At 19.8% G+C, this 14771-nt stretch overlaps 1 protein-coding gene across 1 annotated transcript; it reads left to right on the top strand.

The window, feature by feature from the left end:
* Positions 1–363: 363 nt before the first annotated feature.
* Positions 364–14311, top strand: LOC122505922 (protein SPT2 homolog). Its single transcript, XM_043617805.1, has 7 exons — positions 364–580; positions 4169–4315; positions 4609–4738; positions 6949–7106; positions 9889–10774; positions 10887–11123; positions 14128–14311. Exons 1-7 carry the CDS (start codon positions 527–529, stop codon positions 14211–14213), a joined length of 1698 nt encoding a protein of 565 aa, XP_043473740.1. The 5' UTR covers positions 364–526; the 3' UTR covers positions 14214–14311.
* Positions 14312–14771: the final 460 nt, after the last annotated feature.

The following is a 14771-nucleotide window of genomic DNA, read 5'->3' as shown; positions in this document are numbered from 1 at the left end:
AGAACTTTTTCGAAAATTATTAAATTCATTTGGTCCGTAAAGTCCGTATTTTTAAATACTTTCCATTGGTTCGATATTTTGTAAAACCTGAGTTTTCTTGACTTTGCTCGACCAAAAATTTGGAAGTGTGCAAGCGCCTTTAAGTCTTTTCGTTCTGTGTTCGAAAATGCTATTGTGAACTCAACCTAAGGGCCAGTCCCGAAGCGGAAAACATTCAGCCAATAAGAAATCTCCATTAGGGAATGAAAAGTTCCTATTGGCTAAAACAAAGACAACACCATTTCTTTCTTGCTTTCTCTTTATCTAAACTGTGTATAATTTTTTACTTCCTTAATAATTTCTTCTATGCCTTTAATTCATGACTGATTTGTCATCAGATGTCAATATTGTGTCTACCATTCAACTTGATTGTTGAACTATTCTAAAAATTTAATTTCTTTTATATTTATTGATATGATAAAGCGAATGAACACACAATAAATTTAGTTAATTGTTAAAGAATAATCCATGTGTGTATAGATTTGTAATGGACTTTGGAGCTCTTTTATCTGCTGCTAAAAAAAATGAAAACAATAAGCAGGTAAATATTTTGAATGGAGAAATTTTTTATATTCTTTTTTTTATAAAAATGTCTTTCTTTTAATATTAGTGTAATTTAATGGAATAATTGAGCTGTGTAATTGAATTGTGATTTAAGTACATTTGACAATAGGTTTACAATGTTAAACAGTGGAAAGCAGTATTGGAAATGTATTAAGTATTATAATTTTGTATCAGAGATCTGGTGACGTAATTAAACAAAATGTCATGGGATATAACCTTTTTTTTCTTGTCATAAAATAATTATTCTCCACTCATCATTTCTTGACATACATCACATTTAATTTTCATATCGTTGCATGTATTATTTACAATTAGTATTAATTTCTACTTCACTGAATCTTCATTTTTTGTAACCTAAATAAGTACATTTTTTGTCTGCTTTTCTCTTATTATGTAAATTTTTTATTCTCTAACCTTACACTAAACATGCGTTTGTACGTATTTACTATTTATATACTTTGGAAAACTCGTATATTTTTTTGTTTTTGACACAATTAGTATTTGAAAATTATGAATCAATAGACTAATAATGTGCCAATAAAGAATAATTATATTAAACAATATAGTGATTCTATGGAATTGATTTTAAGAAAGAAAGAAATATTTTCTACAAAATTTAATAACAATAAGAATTTTTGCATTTAAAAAAAATAATAAATAAAGCTGAGTAAATAATAAATAAATAAACAATTAATTTAAAAAGTATGTGACTAGAATTATATTAAACTGGTTTTTAATTTAATTGAAATAAATAGATAATAATTAATAAAAAAAACGGATTCTTCTAGAAATATTTTGTAAAAGAATTCAATTATTTTCAAAAATTTTAATGAAATTCTTCGTAGAAATTTCATTAATTTCTATAATTTATAAAAATTCAATTATTTTCAATATCTACTATTTCAATCAAATTTCACAAAAGAATTCAATTATTTAAAAAGAAATTTTAATAAAATTCGTCTGAAGAATTCAATTATTTTCAAAAGTAATAAAATTCTTCGCAAAAATTTAATTATGGTCGCAAAAGTTTGAAAAAATTATCGTCAAAATTTCAATTATCTTTATAAATATTAAATTTTTTTCCAGAATCCAATTATTTTCAAAAATTTTAATGAAATTCTTTTTAACAAATTCAATTTTTTTTCAAAAATTCTCCTATATTCAAAGATTTTCAATATCTACTATTTTAATAAAATTTTCCAAAAGAAATTAATTATTTTAAAAAATTTTTGATAAAATTCTAAGCAAACCTTTTATTATTTTTGTAAATAACAAATATTTCACAGCAATTCAATTATTTACAAATTTTTCATAAATTTCTTTGCAATAATTCCATTAATTCCAAAAATATTCAATTTATTTTCACAGAGATTCAATTATTTTGATAAATATTAGAGAACTTTTTCAAAAATTATTAAATATAATAAATTTATAGATGTTTAGTTAAAAACACGAAAAAAAATTCAATTTTGTAAAAGTTAGAAATTATTTCAAAAATTCAATTATTTTCAAGAGTAATAATATTCTTCGCAAAAATTAAATATTGTTTAAACGTAATAAAATTCTTATTAGGGATTCAATTAGTTTCACAAATAATAAAACTCATTGCTGAATTTAAATTATTTTTAATACAATTTTAATGGAATTTCTCGAAAAATGTAATTATTCTTAAAAATTTTATTAAAATTCGTTGATAGAATTCAATTATTTAAAAATTTGTTAATTAAATTCTTTATGGGAATTGAATTTTAAGAAACATTGAATTATTCAATAAATTACTTATTTTTGTATTTAGATAATTGAATTGTCGTAGAATTTTCTAATTATAATTGATTCAAATATGAATTTCAGTTAAAATTGTAGATAATTGAATTTCGATCTTTGAATGTTTGAATTTTTCATACTTTTAACTGAAAGTTGTGTAGATTTATTTTTTTTTTGAAAAAGTTCAATTGAATGTTTTTTAAGTTATTTGAAGTTTTTATTTTGTAATATATTTGATTGAAGAATTTCCGAATAATCGATGAAATTTCGTAAAATTGAATTGTAAACAAAAGGATTTGAAAATGTTGAAAGAAATGTTTTAAAAATTATTAATAATAATTAATAATAATTAATTTAAAGAAGAATTTTAGTTAAAAATTTTGGAAAACAAAAAATGAATTAAAATGATGAAAGTAATTTTGAATAAGTTACAGTAACAATATTCTTATAATATAAAATAATGATCAAAAGCGTGGCAACCCTGAAAAGTTAATTTTTGAAAATTATAACAAAATACTTGAAATAAAATTAAATTTTACAAAATTTTAGCTATTCAAAAACAATTTTTGAAAGATTTGTTTATAGTTATTTTTTGCATTATAAAAATCAAAATAAGTTGCAGTTTTTTTTACTAAAAACCCTAAAATTGTTTATAAATAAGAGAAATTTTTCAATTAATTTATTATTGCTAGAAAGTGTTTGTGAGATGCTTTTCAACTAATTAGGTTCGTTTATTAATATTTTTTTTACAAAAATTATCCATTTTATGAAAAAATTGTTGTTTTAGTTTTTATAAACAAATAAAAAATTGCAGAAATTGTTTTACAGTACGAATTGTTATGTTAAAAGTTTGACAATTAATTTGTAAATAATAAAATATGTGAAGTAAGAAAATTGAACCCTAATTTCAAAAACTCAATAAAGAGGTACAGTTGCAATTTTTAAAAATATTTAACTATTTTATGAATTATTAATTTTTGTATTAAAATAATTGAATTCTAATAAGAATTGATTTAAAAAAGAATTTTAGTTAAAACTTTAGAAAATAATTACAAGTGTTAAAGTAGAATTCTTTAGAAATATAGTTAAATTTCAAAAAGTTTTTAAATTAAAATCTTTGAAATTCTAATTTCTGTAAGAGTATAATAATATTTAAGTATAAAAATTTATTAATTTGTTAGTTTCCTTAAAAATTAAAAAATGAATAAGAATAAGTTTTAAAATTTTTGGTTAACAAAAAGTTTTGAAGATTTGAATAATTTAATTTAGAAATTCCGAAAAAATTTCTTTCTTGAAAAAAAGTAATTAAAATTTTTTAAAAATAATTTTACTTTCGAAAATAATTTTAAAAAATTGAAACAGTTGAAAACTTTGTCAAATTTCATTGAAATAAATTTTATTTGTTTACTTTTGAAAATTATTTTGAAATATAATCGTATTTTTTAAGAATTCTAATTGAAAATTTGGAAAATAATTGAATTGAAAAAAAAGAAATTTTTTATTGAAACTTTTTACCAGGATTGTTCTAGTAGTACTCGAAAGTTCAATTATTTAATCAAAAATATCTTACATTCAAGTTGTTGTTAGAAATATCTTGTTAGCGATTTCTACACGAGTTGTTCAAATAATTCTTAATTTTTTTTTTAAATTTAAAGAAAAACTGTTAGAAAAATTATATTTTTTAAAAAATGAAGAATTTTCATTAAATTTCAAAAAGAAAATCCTTGAAAGTAATAATGTTAATATTGTAAAATGTTGACCTTCTGGTTTTCAAAATCTTAACTAATTTTTTTAATTTCAGTCCACTTCCTATTATCCAGCAAAATTCACACCTCCTAAAAAAGAAAATCGTCAAAGTCAAGTACTATCGAATAATATAAAATTATTTCTTGCAAAAAAAGAGGCTGAAGAAAAACGTAAGGCTTCAGAGGAATCATTGAAGAAAAAGGTAAGAGTAATAAAAATCCCATGAAATAATGCTTTTTAAATATATATATATATTAAAATACTTTAACTTTGTAAATGCGACTCCACCTTCGTGTGTTTTGTGAAATAATTTGCATTTTTTTTAACTTTTTACTTCAGTCAATAGAAAATAAAATTATAAATATAAGTTGTAAATTAATAAAAAAAACTGAAGAATTAACTTTATAAAATTTTTTTTCTATTTTTATTTGCATCAAAACAGTGTTAACAAACTTTTTTATGCTTTATAAAAATAATGGAATTAAAATTTTTCAGAACCTTTTAGCTTTGCGCGATCATAAAGCGCAAAGTAAAATTAACAAGCATTTAAAAGTATGTAAATCAGCCAACAAATCGGTTTTGGATGATGCAGTCGACATGGAAAATACGGCCATTACTATGGCAGGTATTAAATTTTGCACTTTCTATTTATTAATTCACTGACTCAATAAATATAGAATTATTTTGGTTTTTGAGTTTAGAACACGTTTATTCATTACACGTTTTTATATTTTCTCAATTTTCTCTCACTTCTTCTAAAGTTTTGACAATTTCCATTTTTAAATATGTTTCCCACTTTTTTAAATAATTCTGAAAGTAACACACACTCAAAAAAATGTTCTATTACATTTATTTACGAATTTTTTTAATTGTGAAATTATTCGAAAACATCGATAACTTCGTTTTTAAATAAATATTTAATTTTTATTATTTTTCCACAGAAAATAAGATTTTCAAAAATTTTAAATTCAAACCTTTTGAAATTCAATAACTTATAATAATTAAAAATAATCCAGTGATAAAATTATTAATTTAAATAAAAATATTGTTACTCTAACTTCTTCGAAAATTATTTTCATAATTTAAATTCAATTTATTATTTTCTAGAATTTATAACTAAAATCTTTCTTTAAATCAATTATTTTAAATAATTTTTGAAAAATTTCTTTGAGAATTTCCAAATTTATTTGTTAACAATCCACTTTTTCGAAATTTCGATTATTCGTAAATTTCTTCAATTAAATATATATATATATTAGAAAATAAAAACTTCAAATTATTTAAAAAAAAAAAAATTAAATTAAACTTTTAAAAAAAAATAATTCTACAGAATTTTTAGTTAAAAGTACGAAAAATTAAAATTGTCGAAGATTTTAATTTAAAACCTTTTCAAAATTCAATTACTTCTAAAATTCACAAAAAAAAACTATTTAAATACAAAAATAAATAATTTATTGAATACCTAGTTGAATGTGACAAATGAAATTTTAAGAAGAATTTTATTTACAACTTTTAAAAATAATTAATTTCTTTTAAGAAATTTAATTAAAAATTTACTGAAATTTATAAAAAAAAATTAGAGAATTTTATCACAATTTTTGAAAATATAATTGAAAACTTTTGAAGAATTTTATTAGAATTTTTTAAATTAATTGAAATCATGAGAAGAATTTAAAAAATAATTTTTGAAAATAATTGCATTCATGGGAGGAATTTTATTAAATTTTGTTTAAAACTTTAAATAATTGAAATTTGGACAAGAATTTTATTAAAATTTTTGAAAATAATTTACTTCTTCAGAAGAATTTTGCTACTTACTTATAAAAATAATTTAATTCTTGAAGAGAATTTTTCAAAAATTTTAAAAATAATTTAATTTTTGCAAAGTTTTTTTATTACTTTTCAAAAGAATTGGATTCTTGTGATTTTGATATTTTTCAAAATAATTGAATTTGGGAAAAGAATTTTATTAAAATCCCTTAAAATAATTGAATTGTTGCAACGAATTTTATTGTTTTATTGAATAATTGAATGTTTCTTAAAATTGAATTCTTTCCTCAAATTTTAATAAAATTTTTAATAATAATTGCATTTTTCAAGGAATTTATTTAAAATTAAATTTAAAAATATTCGAAATTCTGCGATGAAAATAATTTAATTCCTAAAAGAAATTTTATCATTTATACAAATAATTGAATGTTGTATCAAAAATTTTGTTTCAATAATTAAATTTTGTGATATATTAGGAAAATAAAATATTGAAAATCATTTGAATTGCGAAAATATTTTGAAAATAATTTGAATTTTGCAAAGAATGTTATTTAAATTTTTGAGAATAATTGAATTTTTGGGTGAAAATTTTGTTATTTATAAAGATAATTAAATTCTTGACGAGATATTCGATAAAATTTTTGAAAATAATCGAATTCTTGTGATGAATGTTATTATTTATGAAAATAATTAAATTTTGCAAAGAATTTTATTAAAATTTCTAAAAAATAATTGAATTTCATATCTGCCATATTGTATCAGTCAAATAAAATCAGTTTCTTTGGTATTTTTACTCTTCTCCTCATTTTTAATAAAAGTTTTAACAATTAATGACTTTTTGGTTTTCACCATATGAAAGAGCATTTCAAATTCTATCTAAATTGGCAAAACAGTCAGAAATGATTTTTTTGTCACCTAAGTTTTTATATGATCTTTAAAATATCAAGATTCCGTAGGTGGCAGTGCGAACGAGCGTTTCGATTTTAGACAGAGAATATTTGAAATTAATTTTTAAAGAGGCTACAGATATTAAATTTATTCTTTATTTTATTTGAATCGTTGCAGGTCCTTCTCAACCTGACGAGGATGATTACGGTTATGTTTCACAGGAAGCATCAGCGTTTTATAATAAATTAATGAACAAATACCAGAGTCTACCACCAGAAAAATCTATTTTTGCAGCTGCTGGTAAAAAAACAGTAAAGGATATTGCATCAACGAAGGTATAATTTTTTCTTATTATCTTCTTCAAAATTATTTTCATCGTTTCAATTCAATTATTATTTTTAAGAATTTTTAACTAAAATTCTTCTTTAAAGCAATTAATTTTCGAAAAAGTTTTTTGACAATTAAATTTTCAAATCCATTTGCTTACAATATTCAATTTTACGAATTTCAATTATTTGTAAATTCTTCAATTAAATGAAAATTAGAAAATAATTCAATTATTTGCATAAATAATAAAATTCTTCGCAAAAATGTACAATTTTATTAAAACTTTTCTAAAGACTTCAATTACTTATTTAAAAGTTTAAATTCAATTTTTTAAAAAAATCCAATTATTTTGAATGCAATTTTAATTAAAATCCTCGAAAGACTTTAATTATTATCATAAATTACGTAGAATTTTAAGCAATATATAATTCTTTGCAAAAATTCAATTATTTTCACAATTATATTATTTTTCACCAGAATTCAATTATTTAAAACCATTTTTGTAAAATTTTTTCCAAAAATTTAATTATTTTCACAAATAATATAATTTTTCACCAGACTCCAATTATTTAAAAACATTTTTATAAAATGCTTTTCAAAAATTCAATTATTTTTAATATCTACTATTTTAATATAATTTTTTAAAAGAAATCAATTATTTTTTAAAAAATTATGATAAAAATCTAAGCTAACATTAAACTATTTTTATAAATAATAAAAATTTCACAGGAATTCAACTATTTACAAATTTTTTAAAACTTTCTTCGCAATCATTCAATTATTTTAATAGATAAATAAAATTTTTACAGGAATTCAATTATTTTCGTAAATAATTAAATTCTTTTTATGAATTTAATTATTTTCAATATTAATAAAGCTCATTGAAGAATTTCAATTATTTTTAATACATTTTTTAATCTATTCTTTGAAAAATGCAATTTGAAGAAACATTCAATTATTCAATAAATTATTTATTTTTGTATTTAAATAATTGAATTCTAGTAGAATTATCTAATAAAAATTGATTTAAAAATAAATTTCAGTTTAAATTTTAGTTTATAATTGAATATTAAAAGCAAAGTGTATAACCTTTTGAAATTCAATAAGTTTTTCAAAATTATTTCTTCATTTCAATTCAATTATTATTTTCTGGAATTTTTAACTGAAATTCTTCTTTAAATCAATTATTTTTAATAATTTTTTAAAAAGTTCTTTGAGAATTTTCAAATCCATTTGTTTACAATTCAATTTTACGAAATTTCGATTATTCGGAAATTCTTCAATTAAATATATATTAGAAAATAAAAACTTCAAATAATTTTAAAAAAAAGTTCAAATAAACTCTTTCAAAAAAATTAATTATACAGAATTTTTAGTTAAAAGTATAAAAAATTCTGATATTCAATGATTTTAATTTGAAACCCTTTCAAAATTCAATTATTTCTAAAAATTCACATTATAATGCTTTAAATATTTAATTAAAATCTAAAATTTTAACTGAAATTCAGTTTTAAAAACAATTTTTATTAGAATATTTTACGAGAATTCAATTCTTTAAATACAAAAATGAATAATTTATTAATTTAGTGTTTCCTTTATTAATTATTATGAAAACAATTGAATTATTGCGAAGAAATTTATAAAAAAATGTGCAAATAATTGAATTCTTGTAATAGTAAAATAGATTACTAAAATATAATTAATTTTACTTTTTTTTCTAAATAAAATTACTTATTACTTTAAAAATATGAAAAATTCAGATTTTCAAAGATTTTAATTAGAAAAGTTTTCAAAATTCAATTATTTTTAACAATTCACGTTCTAATGCTTTTTATGTTCAATTATTATCTAAAATTTAAATTGAAATTCATTTTTAAATCAATTTTCATTAGAAAATTCTACGAGAATTCAATTATTTAAATACAAAAATAAATCATTTAATTTTCCTCAAAACTGAAGTCGCATAAAGAATTTTATCAACAAATTTTTAAATAATTGAATTCTTTCGACGAATTTCAATAAAAGTTTTAAAAATAATTAAATTTTTAGAGGAATTCGATTAAATTTTTATTAAAAATACTTAAAATTCATTTATGAAAATAATCGAATTCTTGCGAAGAATTTTATTAAAATTTTCAAAGGTAATTAAATTTCTGTGAAAAATTAGCAGAAATTCAATTATTTTCAAAAATTTCAATAACATTTTTGTCATTTAAATTAAAAAAAAACAAAATTGTTTGCAGATCTTCAATTTCTTTCAGAAGTTTTAATAAAATTTGTCGCAAGAATTTAAATATTTTCGTTAAATAATAAAAATATTTTGCAGAAACTCAATTATTTTGAAGAATCTTAATGAAATTTTTGGCAATTATTCAATTATTTTCATAAATATCAAAATTTTCGCAGAAATTCAATTATTTTTAATATAATTTGAAAAAAATTTCATGATAAAATTCAATTACCTATTTTAAAAATTTTAATGAAATTCTTGGAAAAAATTAAATTATTCTTAAGAATTTTGATAGATTTAATTCTTTATTAGAATTGAATTATTTTCAATGTAATTTTAATTGAATTCCAATAAAGAATTTATCAAGAAATTCGTAAATAAATGCTGTAGAACATTTTTTTGAGTATCTAATCATTTTTAGAGTGAATCAAAATATTCTTTAGGGTCAGGAAAAAAGTCAAAATTTTTTCAGAAAAGTCGTATTTTATTAAAATAATTGATAAAAAATGCGTCATGCAAAAAACTTGAATCGTATTTTTTAAAACCAATTTTGTTTACAGGACAGAGTTAAACAAGCATTGAAGCAACAGGAAATTGAAGAATCTCAAGGACATAGAAGAAAAAGAAAATCAACAAAAACTGTTGAAGAAGAAACAAAAGTTGTTGTGGATGAAAAAAAAAGTTCCGATAACACTCATAAAAGTGAAAAACCAAAACCGAAGAACAGACCATTACCACCAGCAATGGATTTCGGACAACTTTTAAAACTCGCTGCACAAAAGCAACATGAGCCAATAGTTATCGACGTAAAACCAAAACCGGAGGAACCTGAAAGATTAATGACCAAGAAACAATTAAGAGAATATGCAAGAGAAAAGGAATGTCGCGATGCAAGGGAGGAAAGAAATCGTTTAGGTGAAAATAATCTAGCTAGTAATAAATTACCCACCGACAACAATAAACCGGAAAAATCAAATGACTCAAAACCACAAGAATCTAATAAAGTAAAAAAAATAACAGTGGAAAAAAGTTCCGTGCCTAATAAAAAACCAACTCAAATTACACCCACTGATCGAAATCCCACAAATTTGAAAAGTACACCACAAAAGAGTAAACATAAAGATGATATTTTAGATGAACGTAAAAAATTGGAAATAGAACGTAAAAAATTGGAAGAAATGCGACGAAGTATTGAAGAAGAGAAACGTAAATTAAGTGTTATTAAAAAAAAGAATAATGTTGAGAAGACAAATACAAATGTTCCAACAAATAAAGTTCCAAGTAAAATTGGAAATACCAGTGCTCGCGATTTGGGCAAAGTGAATAGTACAAAACAGAGTGTAGAGAGGTCACTAAATTCTAAACAATCAAAATTAATGGCTGAGAGAAATTTAAAAATGTCTAGGAATAGTAAAGTTCCTATGAAGAATAAGAAGTATACTAATGGTAAGTGAGAGATCGTTTCGTTTCAAATTTTAACAAGACAACAGAGTGATAATAGTTTAAAATTTTTTAATTTTGTTCTTTTTAATAATAAAAAAATTATTGTAATTTTTAGGTAGAGCAATATTTAAGGATGATGATGATGATGAATATGATTCCGAATTAGACGATTTTATTGATAATGGTGATGAAGAGGATGGAAGTCAAGATTATAGTAAATATATAAGTGAAATTTTTGGTTACGATAAAAATAAATATAAAAGTTACTATGATGATGAAGATGATGATGATAGAGCAATGGAAAGTAATTTTGCCCAGCAATTGAAAGAAGAATATGTTTCAACTAAAATTGGTAAGTTTGATATTTTTTTTATGATAAAGCAGAGAATTCAGGGAAAAGTCAGCGATTTTTATTAAAAGTACTGAAAAAAATTAAATTTTCAGAATTCATAAGAAAATTTTGAATTTGTGTCATTTTTTTTTTATTAGGTGCTTATAACGTTGCAAAAATTCTAATATAAAACCTTCAATTTTTTCCATTTCTGACAATAATTTCTTTTTAAATAACTTAATTCTTGAAGAACTATCATAAAATTATAACTTAGAAATTATTTCATGAATAATAAATAAAATTTTATTTATACATTTCAAAATTAATTCAACTTTAAAATAGTTTCGTTTACAATTTTCATAAATAGATGAACTTGAAAATATTTTAACTTCAAATTTTATAAAATTTCAATTTTTAATGAATTTCATTAGAAATTCTAAAAAACTTACATTTTTGCAAAAATTTTCAAAATTTAAATAATTCCAAAATATTTGTTAAATTTTTTAATATATATATATTTAATTAATTATTAAAAATAATAAATTTATCTAGGCAATTTTAGTTAAAATCACTAAAAAAAAATTTTAATTTTGGAGAAGTTTCAAATAATTGCAAAAATTCAATTATTTTAAAAAATAATAAAATTCTTCGCAAAAAATCAATTATTTTCAAAAATTTTAATATAATTCTTGGCAAAATTATAATTATTTGCAAAAATTTTCCTAAATTCAATTATATACAATATTTACAATTTTAATAAAATTTTCCACAAGAATTCAATTATTTAAGAAAAATTTTAATAAAATTCTACGCAAACGTTTAATTATTTTCATAAATAACAAAAATTTCACAAGAATTCAACTATTTACAAATTTTTTATAAATTTCTTCGCAAATAATTCCATTATTTTCAGAAATAATCAAACTCATCGCAGAATTTCAATTTTGAGGAACATTAAATTATTCAATGAATTATTTATTTTTGTATTTAATATTCAATTATAAACTAAAATTTGAACTGAAATTCGTTTTTAAATCAATTTTTAATTAGAAAATTCTACTAGAATTCAATTATTTAAATACAAAAATAAATAATTTATTGAATAATTGAATGTTTCTTCAAATTTCATTTTTCTAATAATACATTATAAAATGTATTGAAAATAAATGAAATTCTTCAATGAGCTGTATTAATTATGACAATAATTGAATTCATAAAAAGAATTTAATTATTTACAAAAAGAATTGAATCTGTGTAAAAATTAAATTTTTTTATTAAAATAATTAAATGATTGCGAAGAAAGTTTTAAAAAAAACTTGTAAATAATTGAATTCCTGTGAAATTTTTATTATTTATGAAAATAATTTAATGTTATTAACATTTTTTTTTCATAATTAAATTCTTTTGCAAAATTTTATTAAAATAGTAGATATTAAAAATAATTGAAGCGTTTTGTGCAGAAACCGCATAAGTCCATTTTTTTCGAAAATCACTTTTTTATTGAAAATTAATCTTTAAATGAAGCTTTTCAATCTGGTAAAATATTACATAAGTGACTAAACTCTAAACCCTTAAAAAAAATAATAAAAATATCATTTTGTGCAGAAACAGCACAAGTCCATGATAAGTTTTATATTTATTTGTGATATTCTTGACGTATTTTAATAATTTATATTAAACAGTTTATATTATAAATAAAAACACTCATGGGAAGAAAAAAGTGACAGTGGTGACTGAATTATTTTAAAATTAGAAAATATTGTAAATTGGTTAAATTTATTCTTAAAACAATTTTATTATTAATAAAATGTTACTAAAAATTATCCAAATTTAATATTTTAAATAAATGTTATTAAATATTTTATAAAACTTTGATATTTAACTAGATTTAATAAATTTTCTGTGTTTTTCATTTCATTTTGTGCAGAAACAGCATAAGTCCAAATGTTAATTTATTTTTTTATTTTTTATATTAAGTAGATAATTAATTAATCATATTGGATTTTTTAACTTATAGGTTAGTAGAATATAATGCAAAAAGCCGAATTAAAAAAAATCTTAACATTTACGAGAAAAACAGTTTTTATTGATTCCTGAACAATTTCGAATTATGGACTTATGCTGTTTCTGCACAAAACGCTTTAATTGCATTTTTGAAAAGCATTTTATAAAAATGTTTTTTTAAATAATTGAATTCTGGTGAAAAATTATATTATTTTTGAAAATAATTGAATTTTCGAAAAGAATTTAACAAAAATGTTTGTAAATAATTGAATTGTGGTGAAAAATAATATAATTGTGAAAATAATTGAATTCTCGCAAATAATTATATATTGCTTAAAATTCTACATAATTTATGATAATAATTAAAGTCTTACGAGGATTTTAATTAAAATTGCATTCAAAAAAATTGAATTTTTTTTAAAAATTGAATTTAAAGTTTTGAATAAGTAATTGAAATCTTTAGAAAAGTTTTATTAAAATTGTATTCAGAATAATTACATTTTTGAGTAGAATTTTATTTCATTTTTTTTTTAAATAATTGAATTCTTTTGGAAAATGTTATTAAAATAGTAGATATATATTAAAAATCATTGAATTGAGGAAAATATTTGAAAATAATTAAAATTTTGCGAAGAATTTTATTCAAATTTTTTGAAAATAATTGAATTTCGGAGAAGAATTTAATAATTTTTAAAAACAATTGAAATTTTGGCTAGAATTTTTTAAATTTTTTGAAAATAATTGAATTTTTGCGAAGAATTTTATTACTTTTGAAAATAATTGAATTTCTTCTCTCTAAATTTTTCAATGAATATAAATTGCAAATTCGTCGTTTCTATTAATTTGTTTCATCAATTAACCGCACTTTCGGAAAATTTTTATCTCTATGTCACTGTAAAATAAGAAAAATGTTACCTGGAAATGAACTAAGTAATAATGACAGAGTTAAAATTTGTAATTTAATTTTTATGCAAATGTAAAATATTTCAAATTAAAAATTTTACTCTAAATTTTGTTTCAGGTATAATGGAAGACCTAGAAGATATTCGAATGGAGTCTATGGAAAAGAAGCGTAAAGCAATGATTAAGAAAAAAAGAAAAGTATAATATAAATAACATATAGTTTTACACAAAATTGAAAAAGTATATATATATTTAATTATTTAACAATGTTTGTAAGGACATAGTTAAATAATAAATTATGTATACTTTTTATATTATAAATAATAATAATAATTGTAAGTTAAAATTTTTTAAACAGAAACGAATGTATTCAAAATAATTTAATGTAATTTACTATAGTGAATTACATTTTACTTTGAAAATATTCTTTTCTGTTATTTATTATACCCTCTGTTTATTAATTTGAAATTTATTTGCTTGAATGGTCAAGAAATTTAGGGAATTGTGAAAAAAAAATTATAATTACACTTTTTGCTATATTTATGAAATTAAAGTTTCTAAAAACAAGAAAATGTTTTTAACATGCTACATTTTTATTAACCCTCAAGTGTATACACTATAAATGTGAAACTTGTATACTCGAGAAAAATGTCAACAATCATATTCATTACAAATCTTATAATTTTTTTATAATCTAGAAAACATGAAGGTACATGTATTTTTTTAAAATTAATATTATAAATAACACCCAGAATGTTTCAA

Source organism: Leptopilina heterotoma, unplaced genomic scaffold (assembly GCF_015476425.1).
Source record: "Leptopilina heterotoma isolate Lh14 unplaced genomic scaffold, ASM1547642v1 Lhet_38, whole genome shotgun sequence".
NCBI lineage: Eukaryota > Metazoa > Arthropoda > Insecta > Hymenoptera > Figitidae > Leptopilina > Leptopilina heterotoma.
Note: the sequence above shows the minus strand (reverse complement) of the source record. Positions and strands in the feature narration are given on the sequence as shown.

Bases quoted from the DNA above. Each gene is read 5' to 3' on its own strand.
- LOC122505922 (XM_043617805.1), top strand. From the start codon at position 527: ATGGACTTTGGAGCTCTTTTATCTGCTGCTAAAAAAAATGAAAACAAT. The intron at 581-4,168 runs GTAAATATTTTG...TTTTAATTTCAG, and splicing joins AAAATGAAAACAATAAGCAG to TCCACTTCCTATTATCCAGC. The intron at 4,316-4,608 runs GTAAGAGTAATA...AAAATTTTTCAG, and splicing joins AGGAATCATTGAAGAAAAAG to AACCTTTTAGCTTTGCGCGA.